Source organism: Panthera leo, chromosome C1 (assembly GCF_018350215.1).
Source record: "Panthera leo isolate Ple1 chromosome C1, P.leo_Ple1_pat1.1, whole genome shotgun sequence".
Taxonomy (NCBI): Eukaryota; Metazoa; Chordata; class Mammalia; order Carnivora; family Felidae; genus Panthera; species Panthera leo.
Genome location: NC_056686.1, coordinates 193,572,751 through 193,589,277, shown reverse-complemented (window position 1 = coordinate 193,589,277; position 16,527 = coordinate 193,572,751). Strand labels below are relative to the sequence as shown.

The 16,527-nt window shown below is 35.7% G+C and overlaps 1 protein-coding gene across 14 annotated transcripts in view; it reads right to left on the bottom strand.

Moving 5' to 3' along the window:
• MAP2 (microtubule associated protein 2) overlaps window positions 1-16,527 on the bottom strand; it is a 280,480-nt gene that overhangs the window by 72,256 nt on the left and 191,697 nt on the right. For all 14 annotated transcript variants that reach the window (XR_006205678.1, XM_042949985.1, XM_042949984.1 and 11 more), the window contains exon 5: window positions 3,155-3,439. Coding sequence is in view for 13 of the 14 variants with exons in the window: in XM_042949985.1 (XP_042805919.1) it covers window positions 3,155-3,416 (262 nt within the window). In the remaining variant the exon portion in view is untranslated. The remainder of the gene's footprint in view (window positions 1-3,154; window positions 3,440-16,527) is intronic.

The window sequence follows — 16,527 nt, the reverse complement described above, 5'->3', positions numbered from 1 at the left end:
ACCAGTAGTGGCTTGGACACCACAATATGTAGCTGAAGACCTGATGTTCCTAGGAAATGTGTTATGTTAAAAGTGCCCGGAGAAGTATCTTTTGTAAGGGAAAAATGCAATATACTGATAGATTACATGTGAATGATAAAAGAGGAGGCCAGTATATAGCTCCTCTGGTCCTCTTCAATCACCTTGAAATACAATGCCAGCTCACATTAGTGATGCCTATTATCAATGGTTAGCATTTCTAAAGACTATCTTTGAGATTTAAGGACATTTCTTTTTATTGGGAATGATCTTTGTTTGTGAAACAGTTATATATAAACCATCAATAATAAAATGCATTATTTTATTAAGCAAAAGTTTGGAGAAAAATCTAACTGCACATTGAATTATCACTAGAACATCTTCTGTAGATATGAGACAATATCTCACATTTTTCCTTTCCCACAGCTTTCTACATATGGATATTTTATGGACTTAAAAATGGCCTGTTATTTCTGGAGGGAGTTTAACTTAAGAAACATCATAGTTTGGATTGCACACTTCACTCTGGTGACCCACAACCGGCTGCTTACAACTTTTTTCACTATGAACATACATATAGAACTTTCAGAATCAGTTTCTCAAAGGCAGTACAAGATTTGTGTGATATATGTTGAATTGAATTCAAAATTAACTCTGGATGGTCCTGAACCCAAAAATTAAAAGAAACATCTGTTAATCTCTTTTTAATTTATATTATTTTCTCAAAGAAGCTGGCAAGGACATACTGACCTGGCAAAGAGATTTTTCTGACGCTCTTAAATATTTAATTAAGACCACTGAAAAAATGAAATAGTAAGTGATATTGGTTCTTCCTTGACCAAACACGCTACAGGGATTTTTTTCCTTAGTATATTTCAAGCCTCTATCATCATCAGTAAGATTCAGCTGGTGAGAGCCCAAGAGACAAAGCAAGACTTTCAAGAGTTTTCATTCACCATTAATTTAAGTAGGACTTTCTTTCTTCTTTTGCATTCATTCACTCACTCATTCAACATACATTTAGTGAGTCCTTGAAGTGTAATGTCAGGTGTTGCAAGATATGACGATGAGAAAAATGTTGGTCTATCACATGATCTCTTGCTTTCCCCACAACAATTTTGCTCCTCATGTCCTCGTCTCTTCATGCTTCAGTTTCTTCAAAATGTTCCTAGTTAGTGCTCCTGACACTCAGGTCCTGCCCTGTTCAAGTTGTATTATACTCAACTTTAGAAAAATATTCCTTGATCAAGAGTGCCCTATCGTCCATATTTACACCACTACTACCACCACCAATAACACTAATGGTAATTAATAGATACTATTTCTTGATTCATTGACTTTGTACACTTTACTATCTCATTTAATCCTCATTGTGGCCACGAAAGGCAAAAATAACATTTTTACTTCTCTCGTATCCACAATTCCTTACTAATGGGGCGTATGTGTCTGTTGAGCACTGTGCAGCTGCTCAAATACTTAAATTAGATTGGACACTGCCACTCTCTTCTCCTGTTCCACATGACTTTCTGCAGGGTACTTGCTTCTTATTACAGCCGAAAACCTGACTTCACAAAGATAAATCTTGAAAAGGATTTTATATTTATATTTATATTTATATTTATATTTATATTTTATACTGTAATCGAATGTTGAAACTGTGGACTATCTTGAGGTCATGTAGTGCTTAACAGATGTTGAGTGTCTCTGTGTTTCCTTTGAGCATTTAAAATATTCTGCCACACCCCTGAGTTTGCTGCGACTTATCAAGATGCTTCTGTACGCAATTTGGGAACTTTGGTCCCAAGTAGTAATGATCTCTCTTCAACTTTGCCTTTCTATACTGCTCATTTGGCACACAATACATTGTGTTTTGCATTTGAATTGTGTGCACAGGCCTCATGTCTGCTACTGCATCCTCTGCTCTGTGAAGTTCAGAGACCACTCCTTGCAAGTGCCCTGGCACAGAAGCTAATATACCTTGCATATAGAAAATGCTCAACAGTAGTTTATCAAATGAGTGGATTAAAAAAATTATAGCATGTCCTTATGTAATTTCTCTTCAGTTATTTGAGAAGCCTTTAATATTACCCCCATTAATTTTAAGTATATTTTTTGAACAAAGCATACAGTTGATAAGTGCTGCTGACTGAGTGCAGAAAATCAGTCTTTGAATAAGCAAGGGATGACTCTGAAGGAGGCATTACCTTTCTTATTACTTATAGTTTACCTCCTCTTTTTGGAGTAGCATGTCAGCAAGTTATTGTGTACAAACACATTAAATTCTTATGACAGAAAAAACGGAAAGTAATGGTGAAGAATATAGTGAAAGCAAGTGTTTCTCTATGCTGTTAATGCTTTATAATGACTACGCCATCAAGGAAGCTATTATCAATGAGAGTAAAGAGGACTATTGGTAGAAATTGCACTTTGAAAGGAAGTACTTAGGAGTAAGCCAAATTAAGTTCTCCTTCAAGCATCTGTAATATTAGTTCTTAAAAAGCTCTCTGAGGAAGTATGAAATGGTTCCCATGTATGTGTTTCCTTCCCTTCCCTCCCCTCCCTTCCCTATTCTCTCTCTCTTTTTATTTTAAGATTTTATTTTTTTTAAGTAATATCTATACTCAACTTGGGCCTTGAACTCACAATCCCAAGATCAAGAATCGCACGTTCCACCAACTGAGCCAGCCAGGCGCCCCAATCTCTCTGTCTCTTTTTTTTTACAGGCTGGGAGATAGGCTCTATATGGCTTTCTGAACTAAAATGTACATATGCTTCTAATCAGTCAATCAGATTTAGGTCCAATATCATTCAAAGCATTTGTGAAGTTTTCTTTCAATGAGTTAAAAAAGCTGAGAGTTAACTAGCAAAAGCACACACACACTGAGCCATCTGTCCATTAAAGTTAAAGTGGTAAAACTAAATAGGGAGATGAGATTAAGAATACAACTAATTTGGGGGAATGTTAGGCTCCTCCTCAAGATTTTTCTTTTTTCTTGGTGTCTATTTTCCCTGACGGACTGGAATTTTAGACCTTGTGCTGGTGAAAGAAGGTCATCATGGTAAATTAATTCAGTTTCAGACTAAACAGACTTCAAAGCACAAAGCCAGCACTGGTGACAGAGGAGCCCTTGGTTACCTGCTGTTTCTCTGTCAGCTGAGGTCAGCTCTCCATTGATGCCATTCTCTTTGGTATCTGAATAGGTGCTCTGTGACCCATGTTCTCCAAAGGCGCCCTCTTCATCCTCCCTGAATGGGAATCCATTGGCACTTCTGACAAGTCCTTCCCCTGCCCCGCCTTGGTCCTTAATCTCAGGTGGATGTGGATGTGCAGATGCTTCTGTTAGTTGAGCTGAGGTCCAGTGAGGCGCCTTTGCTTCATCTTTCCGATCATCTGCCATTCTTCTACACCTTGTGACCTCTTCTGGGATTGGAATAAAAACAATAGCGGCCATCACTGTGGGGAACTACGATCTAATATTACTAAAATAGGGCACACTTACAGCAAACTCAATAGTTAGCTATGGTCAAAAAAACATGCTCAATAATCGACTGTTAATATCAAGAAAACAGCTGTTGTTAATACCTTCGTTTTTACAGATCTCTTCTGGCATATCAATTCTTTTAATACAGGATCACCATTAATTTACATATATATTTTTTACACTAGTATTTGGCATTTAAGGAGATATCTTTCATTGATACATGATATTGACTATACAGTAGAGTCAAGGAATCCTTCAGGATAGGGAAAATTTGTAGTATGAGAAAATTGGGTAGAAATATGTGAGAAAACAAATGGCTGAGGGGGAAATGATGAATTGGGGGAAACTACTCCAAGTACTCTTTTAAAAGCAATTCTCAGGGATGCCTGGGTGCCTCAGTTGGTTAAGCGTCCAACTTTGGCTCAGGTCATGATCTCACAGTTTGTGAGTTGGAGCCCCAAGTCGGCCTCTGCACTGACAGCTCAGAGCCCGGCGCCTGTTTCAGATTTTGTGTCACCTCTCTCTCTGCCCCTCCCCCCACTCATGTTCTGTCTCTCTCTCTCTCGAAAATAAACATTTTAAAAAATTAAAAAAAAAAAATTTAAAAACACAATTCTCCCTGAACCCTAGAAAAGACAATGGCTAACACATTAGTCTTTTTTTAAAAAAAAAATTAATGTTTATTTATTTTTGAGAGAGAGAGACAGAGAGAGAAAGAGAGAGAGCGAGCACAAGTTGGGGAGGGACAGAGAGATAGGGAGACACAGAATGTGAGGCCGGCTCCAGGCTCTGAGCTATCAGCATAGAGCCTGATGCAGGGCTTGAACCCATGACAGTGAGATCATGACCTGAGCTGAAGTCGGATGCTTAACCGACTGAGCCACGCAGGTGCCCCCACATTAGCTTTTTCCATTTCAAAGGTGTTCAATTCAAACCAGAGATGGATATGTTTTCTTGGATACTGTATATTAAAAGAGAGTTTTGACTTAGTTTCTCAGCAAATTTTCCTAAACCCTATGTATTAAGAGTATATATAGATATATTAAGATTTTGTCTTAGTATATCTTACAGAGAAAAGATAAAAAAATACAGTATTAGACCTACATCCTACCTTATAATGTTATTTCACAACTAAGTCAAATCAGATGTGGAAAAGTTAAATTACTGACATGTATCAGTAACTGTGAATTATAGTAAAGTTTGAAAAAGTCATGGAGTAGGTGTTTTGTACACATTAAGTCAGTGACAGACATTGCATGGCCTTCACTTACACACTGATGTCACTAGGTTTAGACATGTAGTTGATAAGAGATGATTCATTACTCACTTCTAGAAAGCTGTTGCCAGCAATGTAGTCTTATTCATGGCCTACTGTTCCCAGACTGAGGATATAGACATAGGCCATGACTGTCTCTGATGGAAACTAAGAACACTTTCCCTTTTTCTTTTTCTTTCCTTTTTTTTTTTACTTTCCTGTTTTCACAACAGTAACTCAAGTAAAAACATCCAAACAAGCAAACAAAATTGTATTAAAACAAATCTTCCTGTTACTAAGCCCTGTTTAGAGACATCACAAGTAAACTAAGTTGTAAAGAAAGTAAGCTTTCCCACCAAATTCCTGACAAGCATTTGTCTTTTTTTCCCCCCCAAATTTCAATGTGTTCTTCAGGCTCTCATTCTAGTTTTCTATTCATAGCTGAAGAGCTAGATGAGTTAACTCATTTAAACTAATTTGACTACAATACCAAACCTACCTCCAAACTGCTTCCCATAAGGGTTCTATTTATTGTCCTTAAGAACATATTTAAAAAATGATATGAATTTAGCTTTCAAAGCATTGATTGAAGGGCTTGTGAATAAACCAAGGAGCATCCCTATATCACCGACAATGTGTAAAGAACTTTATCCCCAGAAGTGTCTCTTCATCTGTAAAGCGAGGACAATGATGCCTAGTTTATTATTGTAAAGTTTGAACAGAAAAATATACAGGGCAGGGCGCCTTGGGTGGCTCAGTCGGTTGGGCGTCCAACTTTAGCTCAGGTCATGATCTCGCTGTCCGTGAGTTCAGGCCCCGCTTCAGGCTCTGTGCTGACAGCTCAGAGCCTAGAGCCTGTTTCAGATTCTGTGTCTCCCTCTCTCTCTGCCCCTCCTCTGCTCACGCTCTGTCTCTGAAAAATGAATAAACCTTGAAAAAAATTAAAAGAAAAAAAAAGAAAAATATACAGGGCTCAGCACAGTCCCAGTCATGTCCAATAATTAACAGTTACAATCTCTGTTATTGTTGTTAGAATTATACTACTAGCCATGATACTGCAAGTCCTTATATATAAAATATTTTAAGTAGTTTTCTGGAGTTATTGCCACAGGAACAAGAGTCTGAAAACTTGGTACAATAACAAGAGTTACTTGCAAATCTGTCTCCGGATATTATATGGGACTGAAAGAATGTTCCAAGGCAGACATGGGAAATGTCTGAGACATGGAAGCCTGATAGAAGGGATGCACCGTCAGAATTAAGCACTCCAGGTACACATCTGAAATCTTCCCTACGTCTTTTATAAAGATGATTCTGCACTGTTCTAGACTCCATTCTGTCATTGCCTTCCAGTCAAAAATCAAAGGACCTCATTTAGGTATATACAGATTATATTTTTTCTCAGTGTTGCAGTGTCTTCTATGTCCAATGGGCTGAAGAAATTATGTGGATTCAAATTGTCACCTTTGAATTTGAGACCCTTGGCTCAGCATCCTTTCTTTACATGCCTTGATTTCTTTACTTTTCTTTACTAAAATAGTTTAATTTAAATTTCCATATTCCTACATTATCCAATCTAGTTTGCATGCTGAGTAAATACTCGTAAGTAGCAAGTTTCCCCCAAAACAAGTACATGCCTTGTTAATGCCACTTTAAAAAAATTAATAGGCTTTATAATTTTAGAACAGTTTTAGATTTATAGAAATATTAACCAGATTGTACAAGAAGTTCCCATGCACCCCTGTACACAATTTTCTATCACTAACATCTTACCTTAGTATGGTATATTTGTTATAATTAATTATAAAATATTAATATATTATTAACTAAAGTCCATAGTTCATTTAGATTATCTTAGTTTTAGCTAATGTCCTTTTGTTGTTGTTGTTCTAAAATTCCATCCAGGATACATTACATTTCATTGCCATGTCTCTTCAGGTTCCTCTTGGCTGTAAGAATTTCTCAGACTTTCCTTGCTTTTGATGACTTTGAAAAATACTGGTCAGGTATAGATAATTCCTCTATTGAAATTTGTCTGATTTTTTTCATGATTAGTCTTGGTTATGTGTTTTGGGGAAGAAGACAGTGGTAAAGTGCTCAAATAAGCTTGAGAAATGCTGAGCTACAGAGGCATGTATATAACTTGAGGTTTTTAAGAGTTTTTGATAAGCTACTGGACTTTTGAATCTTAGGGATGGGCAATGATGTCCAAAGCATTCCAACCAGTTCAGCATAGAAAACTTTTTTTGGTGCCATGTTTATTAACATGTCCAAAAGGATTTGGGAAATTCTCAGGTTTGCATTTTAGCCCTTGTTTAACACCAAGAGTCCTAGCCACAGAGAGTCCAAGTAAATAAAACAATATAAGAACCCAAACTCCTAGCTAAAACTGGCAGTTTTTTCCCCAAGGCTCTCTGAGGAAGATTTGTCAGTGACCAAAAATCTTCACCTTGAACCTAAAAAACCAATGCCTTACTGGGGACAGTATCAATTAATTATCTTAAAATTAATTATCTTAAAATGTTAAGATACTTTGTTTTAAAGAAACCAGGCATTTACAAAGTAAACAAACTCCTTAATGTTCAAAGCTTTAGAGCTTTGGATTCTTTTTTTTTTTTTTTTTTTTTTTCAGTTAATCAATAAAAGCTAATTTTGGAAAAAGAAAGAGCTGTCTGGTCATGCTGCTCCAATTAATATCAGAGGCATAAATACAGGGAATTAGTTACCTAAAATGCATTATTTGACTTCCTGATAAGACTATTCAGATAATACACTTTAAAACACTTGTAGACGAATCAGATGCCACTTTCTAATTTGTTGGGTATTTGAAATGTACATAGTCTAACCATCTATTAAGTGAAAATCATTTGAGGAGATTTCAAGCTACAATCATCACTGCTCTGACAAAACTACTTTGACAGAAAATATGATTTGGAAAGATTTTCTTCTGCCGTACTGAAAAGTTGCTGGAATCAAAGGACACACTATTTGGCCATACAAACTTATAATCACAACATGGTATTATGAAAATCCCACACATACATGGTAAATTTCACTTAAATTCCTAATCAGTGTTATAGGGTCGTAGATTATTTCCACTCCTCAAAATGGTTTTACAATATAGTTAAAAGTGACCACAGTCCTTTCATTTCTTCTTCCTGATATATAGTCTTCCTTTACCTGAATCTCTCTGAAAACCGTGAATGTAGTATTAAAAAAGATAAGAAAGCTGAGATAAACTCCAATCCCCTCCAAAATATAGAAGGAAACTTGTGAGGTACTAGAAATTGTAACATCCATTCCTACTGTGTAATGAGAAAGACTCTATTTTCCATATTGCAAAAGATCACAGATCCTAACTGCTCTGAACAACTGAGCAGCTGGGGATCTGCCACACAATCATCTTACTTGAGAATTAAACTGAAAAGCTACCTGAATTCTTCCCCTCATCCCTCTCTTCCAAAAGCCTAGCTTGATAATGTGGGCAAGGAAATTATTAAGTTAAAAAGAACTGTACTAAGTCCGAGACATTGACTTCCAATGTACAACAAATTTGCAATGGGAATCTTACCTGCTAGGGCTAAACACAAGTGCCAATATCAGTGAGGATACAGCTACTTGTAATATGGATTTTTATTTTTTTTAATTTTTATTATTATTTTTAAGTAGGCTCCATGCTCAGCACAGAGCCCAATGCAGGACTTGAACTCATGACCCTGAGATTAAGACCTAAGCTATGATCAAGAGTTGGACGCTCAACCGACTGAGCCACCCTGGCACCCTGTAAAATGGATTTTTTAAAAAGAGATCTTAAGGGTTCAAATTTCTCTTTATATCAGAATGAGATATTTCACTTGACTTTATCATTACATTGCTATTATGCTGCATATTGCAGGCCCCAGTATTCATCTCAATTAAGATACACAGTTGGAAAGAAAGCTGAGAGAAGATCTTGTGCCACCAAAAATGTCAGTCATGGACTTGAGTGATAAGTTTCAATCTTTGCTACCATTTTTTTTATTTAACAATTTCCTGCTGATATTTGAGACTTCTCTAAGAACAGAGTTCTTTCTTCTTTCATCAAAATTCTAGGCTTTAAAATTCCAGTTCTTAAAATTCTAGCTTTTTGCTTCTGCCAAAGGAAACAATCAACAAAATGAAAAGATAACCGGCAGAATGGGAGTAGATACTTACAAATGACATATCAGATAAAGGGTTAGTATAGAACATCTATAAAGAACTTACCAAACTCCACACCCAAAAAACAAATATTCCAGTGAAGAAATGGGCAGAAGACATAAATAAGCACTTCTCCGAAGAAGGCATCCAGATGGCTAACAGCCACATGAAAAGATGCTCAACGTCACTCACCATCAGGGAAATACAAATCAAAACCACAATGAGATACCACCTCACACCAGTCAGAGTAGCTAAAATTAACAGCTCAGGAAACAACAGATGTTGGTGAGGATGTGGAGAAAGGGCAACCCTCTTGCACTGTTGGGTGGGAATGCAAACTGGTACAGCCACTCTGGAAAACAGTATGGAGGTTCCTCAAAAAATTAAAAATAGAATTACCCTATCACCCAGCAATAGCACTACTAGGAATTTATCCAAAGGACACAGGAGTGCAGATTCGAAGGGACACATGCACCCCAATGTTTACAGCAGCACTATCGACAATAGCCAAAGTATGGCAAGAGCCCAAATGTCCATAAACTGATGAATGGGTTAAGATGTGGTGTATGTATATACAATGGAATACTACTAGGTAACAACAACAACAAAAATGAAATCTTGCCATTCGCAACAATGTGGATGGAACTGGAGGGTATTATGCTAAGCAAAATAAGTCTGTCAGAGAAAGATAGATATATGATTTCACTCACATGTGGAATTTAAGAAACATAATAGATGAACATAGGGGAAGAGAGGGAAAAATTAGATACAAACAGAGAGGGAGGCAAACCATAAGAGACTCTTAAATACAGAGAACAAACTGAGGGTTGATGGGGGTGGGGAAAATGGGTGATGGGCATTAAGGAGGGCACTTGTTGGGATGAGCACTGGGTGTTATATGTAAGTGATGAATCACCGGATTCTACTCCTGAAGCCGAGACTACACAGTATATTAACTAACTTCAGAAAAAAAAAAAATTGTAGCTTTTCCCCCTCAACAATGCATGCTCTTATCCCAGCTGTTGAACCCTTGATCACTGCTACACTCTCAGTCATTTCTTTGATGACTAATTATTTAAAAAATGTAAGATTCATTACCATGTGGCAATCTGTCATTAACTTTTGATTCTAGGGATATGGGCCAAATGATATGACTTGGCATTGATCAGATTTCCAACCTCTTAAAGATTCAATGTATACCACCGTATATTAAAACCAGAATGAATACAGTTTTTCTACAGATTAAATTCCAAGTTGAAATGGCATATGGATTAATTCCTTGTCTATTTGTTTATGTAAAATCGTTCAATTTTGTTTTTAGATACAGTTGATGCATATATGTTTAATGCTGCTAAGTAAAATAAGTACTTTTTCACATATTGGGTAGAAGGTTGTAGTACCATGAATCAGGAGCCTTGTAAGTAGTCAAATCTAGATAATTGTAGTTAAGAAATCCCAAGAAAGAGAAGAGCTATACAAGTAAGATACACAAGGAACAACAACAACAACAACAAAATTAAATGCCTAACTTAACATAAAACACGTCTGTATGGCAAAATTCAATCGATAGCTTGGGACAGATAAATTCCAATTTTTAATTACTTAATAAATAAATAAATAAATATATCAATATTATAACTAATTTAGGTTCCTGGAGATACATTTTGTAGCTTATGGATAGGTGTACCAGTCGGCACCACTATTATTTATCAGATTACTCGAATATTTATTATAATATCAATAATTATATTTCTCCTATATTAAGATTCTGCTATATTTAAATACATCTGCTTTTCAAATTGCCCAGGTCTAAGACTGTAATGCTCTATGTTTCACAACTCCGGATTTTATCTGAGTATCTATCTAGATACTTACATGAATTCATATATATCTATATGCACTGCTTTTTGTGTGTGTGAAAAAAATTTGCACTGGCCTACAGGCAACCTGAAAGTCTGCTTCTAATTGTATAAAGCCATTCTTGAAAACATTGCCTTTTGTGATATGATTGTCCCTTGCACAAGAATATACACAATAAAGTAATTTATATTGGAATTTCAAATATATTTATTTTGCTGATTTTTGACATTTCCTAGACAATCAAGTAATGTATCACTTTTGATATCTTTCTTTAATTACTAGGAACTTTAATGCTTCACTGCAGTATTTCCCAGCCTAAGACTGTGGTACTATGTTCTGTTTTTAATTGTAAAACTTGTCAAATCTTTTCTGAAATCAGGCAAACTATATATTATAAATAAATAATGACCATGCCTATTGCCTTCTAACAATTTACTTTAAGGTATCACTCTTTTGAGAAAATTATATAGGGGTGCCTTGGTGGCTCGGTCGGTTAAGCGTCCGACTTTGGCTCCGGTCATGATCTCACAGTCCATGAGTTCGAGCCCCGTGTCAGGCTCTGTGCTGATAGCTCAGAGCCTGGAGCCTGCTTCAGATTCTGTGTCTCCCTCTCTCTCTGCCCCTCCTCTGTTCATGCTCTGTCTCTCTCTGTCTCAAAAATAAATGTTAAAAAAAAAAGAAAAAAAAAAAGAAAATTATATAATATTATTTAGCACACAGTAGCTCTCACATTATCCCTCATGTATGTAAAATGAATAAAATACAAAAAGACTTAAATTTTTTCCACAGAGAACATTTATAAGGCCTTAATATTCTAGATCTTTCAGAAAGGTTATAGGTTAACAAAGTCACGTGACAAATATGAGTTCTTGCAAAAACTAACATTACTTAGTTTTTTCATTTATTTTTGTTTTATTATTTTTTTTAGAGAGAGAGAGAGCACACTCACACACACATGAGTGGGGGAGGGGCAGAGAGAGGGAGAGAGAGAATCCCAACCAGGCTTTATGCTAGCAGCACAGAGCCTGACTCAGGGTTCCAGCTCAAGAACCCTGAGATCATGACTTGACCTGAAATCAAGAGTCGGACGCTTAACTGATCGAGTCACTCAGACACCCCTAACATTACTTAGTTTTTTAAAAACAGTATTTCTCTTTTATCTATCTTCCGTAGAGTACTCTTTTAATTACTATTCTAGCAAATGTTGGTACTAAGTGAATGATAACTTTAAAATGAGAAGTGACTTATATTGATGATGTCCAAAAAACACATTTTTGTTGGTTCTCCCTAAAGGTTTAATATATGCACATTAAAACTTAATGAATTTTAAGCCCAGTTTGAAAAGAGAAGCATTTTCATCTAGACCTCCATCTATCATTGGACTACCTGAATCCTGTACTAGCAAAAAAATAGTTTGATAAGCTCTGATAGTTCCTATACTTCCTGTTCTTTACAACAAGGAGCAAATAGATACATTTATTTAAGTGCACCAAACAAAAGTTTCTAGGAACATATGCCCTGAACACTTGAAGATACAAGAAAATAAGATACGACTGTCACATTTTCTCCACTATTTCAAGGGAAGAAATAAAAACTCAGTAGAAACACCAAGAATAAAATGTCCCTTACAGCTCTATTGTCTTCCTGAAGTACCAGGTGAATTTCTTTTCTCAGGGCTAAAGATGCAAATCAGAGACACATTGCACTGAAAAGAAACCATTTTTTAATTTTCTGCCTACCTAGTTGGAGGTTTTCATATTTTTCTTTCAAAGTCTGAAAGGGGTCATGCAAAAGTAAGATGCACACAAAGAAAACATGATAGTAATATACAAACTGTCCAAAATGCCATTTAGTTTTCAGCTGGGTTTCAAATATTTGTTAAATGTTGAATGAAGTATTCATCAATACCCAACCTCAAGATAAACACATAGAAAAAGGTTCTGTCAGCTATGGGATGTTGGCCAACACTAGCTCACTGGGTGAGAAGAGAATCTTTTGAACCTAATTTTTCAGGCACAGTAGATTTGGACTCAAGTCCTAACTCCAGATGCTCCCTGGTGGTCTAATGGTTAGGATTTGGCATTCTCTCAAGTTCTACGTCCACTGGAGAACATGTAAAAAATGACACCAAGTGCAAAGAGTAACTACACCTGGGTAAGACCTAGTATACATAACAGAGACCATGTGAATGTTGGTTTAGAAATACCTTTAAGATAAACTCTTTTATCTCGTTTCAGAAAAGGTACTAAAATCATGAAACTGACACATTCTTTGGCAATCACCCATTCCAATGTACCTTAAAAGTGTTTTCAACCAATTACCTCCAGTATTGATCTGATAAATTAGAATTTCTCGGCATGGGGCTTGGAAATTGATTGGTATTTTAACAAGACCAACAGGTGATTCTGATATACGAAAATTGGAAGACTCATGCTTTCAGGAAAGCCTGCTACATAGGACTTCAGAAAAGAACAGGGAAGATAGAAACACACACACACACACACAAACACCTTGTAGAATAAGTGGAGTAAAAGGTTAAGACAATAATCTTGATAGGTCACATGATCATTCTCACAACTATAGGCTGAAGCTTTTACTTCCTCAGTCTAGTACATTTATGATGAAGCAATCTAGTCCAATCACAGGACCAACTTCTTTTAGTCAGATTCCTGGGAGCATGCCAGTTTGCTGCCGTGTCTAATCCTACTTGAAGGAGGTAGAAATGTTTCAGAAGAATGTTTAGAATTACCCATTGTTTGTGGTAAAATCTACTTCAAATTTTGAGAGCAGTAACTTGTCCTTGGTCAGTCTATCCACATCTTCAAATTGTCTTTAGAATATTTATTTTAGATACTCCCTGACATTCATTAATGGTTAAGGACAAAAGTGCATTTGCTTAAAATATCTCAAATCCAGTTATAATTCTCTTTATCCATTAGATCATTTTAGAAATGGACGTAGGGTAATAAACGTGGTGTGAATATGTGATAATCTGAACTAGCAAAGCTCTCAAAGTAGAAACTGAATGTTTTACTATCTTGATAATTTAGATGCATGCTGAAAATAACATTTAGTAGAGTATAACTTTTTCTCTCAGGATTCCCATACAACCACAAACCTCACTGTTTTTCTTTGGATTACAGTATTAGAAAGATCACAAAGCACAGAAATAGTCACTGATTATAGTTATTACCAGGCAACATTAAATACTCTCAAAAAATGGCAAAAAGAGAAACAATGAGAGCTTGGAAAATCTAAAGGAAAAATACACTGTGTGCCAGATAGGCAGGACTCCATTTTTATAATGCTCTTGGCATGGACAGTTCTAGAATGTTTTCTATGATATGTTCTGCCCTGTCATCATGTAATGTACCAATTCAATAAAAACACTGGGATTGTAATTTTGTACTGCTGCATACCCAAGAATGAACAAAAGAATAAAACAACCAGTTATATAATGCAATTAATGAATGCTGTTTCCCTTTTCCATGTAGGCTCAATTATGCTTTATACTATTACTATCCATACCAGTACTACAAAACAGAAACTTTTGTTTTGGTCCCTAAGAGTATTATAAATTTATGTAGAACGCACATCTTTGCTTATAAATGCTGAGTTCAAAGCTTAAACAGTTGTTGATGAAATGACTATAACCTTCTATTCCTTCTCTTTGTCTTCTATGCAAAACTGAGGGAAAAGTTCATGCTGACATGAGAAACTTAAGTTGAGAATCCAGATATTTGTTTCATGCCTTCTCTGTTCTTTTTCAGGATGACTGTAAAATACCTATAAGGATGATTCATTCTTCATTACACACCATGACTAATAAACAATTTGTACGAAGAGAGTTGACGGGTGCATAATTATTTCTGATGATGATGAACTCAAAGTACAAAACCCAGTGTGAGGTTATTGGTGGAATTATATAAGCTAATAGAAATAAAGCATAATCCCACGCAAGTTGGAAGTGCTCAATAAACCCTACCTATTATTTGTTATTACTTATGCCTTTTATTTGAACATTTTTAGCAATAGGATCCATACATGGTTTATCCCAAATTAAAAAACTGAGGCCAGAGAGAGTAAATTGTTTCACCAAATTAGACACTTCCAGTAAAATCTAGAATGAGAAGCCAAATCCACTAATATCCATGTCATTGTTTGCTCTTTCACCAAATAGTGAGATAGTGGAATGGGGTTGGAACTAGAAAGGCCAATCCAGATAACAACACTAACGTCACAAGACTGCTCCATTGATAACAACCTACCATACTGAGCTGGGTAAGACACTTTACGTGACTAGTGTACAAGCTATACTTCACAAATCTACATTATTTCTGATTCCTCTTTCCCACTAAGATGACTAATAAATACCTTATATACATTTCAGAAATAAATATTATAAAATGCTCTCAAGCTTTAGCTTCTACTGATGATATTTATTAAGGACCAGCACTTAGGTACTAAGATATGGTAGAATAAATAATAGATTTACAACCAGAAAATTAGGCCTGAATCCTGGCTCTCCCACTTACTAGGTTTGTAAACTTACATATGACACTAAACCTGAGTATTAATTTCATAAACATGAAACAAACTACTGAAGCATTCAACAAATACATTTTGACCCTTACATCAATATTTTTCTTTTCCAAACAAGGAGAAATTCAATCATAATAATTGCACTAAAGTTTTCTTTAAATAAGCATAAATTTGAGCATCAGGGAAATTGTAATTTGGATTTGGGACAATTAATGATTTTGTTTTAAACTTTTTTCAGTTGAAATCTGATTTTAGATGTATCAGACTTCGTCCAGTGTCATATAACAAAACATTGTAAATATAAATCTCTTTTGGGTATCAATTTAAAGAATATTCTATGGAATTGCAGACATCCCCAAGGAAAAATTAGGTCACAAGTATTTACTTGCACCACCACCAAGTGAAGATCCTTTAGTTCTGGACACCTAAGATCCATAATAGGAAAGGCACTGGCTGGATGTTCAAGTGGTTATGATCTAAAAACAACAATCATTACTTGAGGAAAAGATGCTTCAGAGATTTCTTTATAGGAGATGGGAATAGAGCCATGACTTGGGTAAACTTGAAGGCTGTGTTATATACCACAAAATAAGATACTAGAATTAAAAACAAAAACCAACCAAACAAAAGCCAAAAAGCTGGAGAAGGAAATGACAGTCATGAAAAGAAAATAAAAGAAGAATGGAGAATTGGAAGTGAAGGATGTGTAGAACCATATATTCAAAAATTAATGACTTACGGTTTTCCATGAAAGGAAACTGCTATTAGCTATTTAAGACAGAAGGAAGAATGAAGACCTGGGGAATTATAAGCAAGATTCCATTTATTCTGTTTCCTTGTACTTTATCTGATCTTCTCAGTTCCTTTATCTTTTGGTGAACAATTCTCCTTCCACAGTTGCAAGCCATGTGATGCTGTCTCTAACATGTTTTAAAATCTTTTTCCAAATACAGTAAGTACATGGACTTACCATATAATGTCATAGCATCCGTTATATATATTTCTTTGAACTTAATGCACTCCTTGACAGTGGATGTATTTAAGCAAAAGCCAAATGTCCACCCTGTGATGAATGTTATAGGATCAATTGTGGTTTTGACTGATGGAGCAATGGCTTATATGACTGCCAAAATGCCTTCCAATTCTAAGATTACAAATCTTAATTCATTAAACAAATAATTGTTTGAAAAC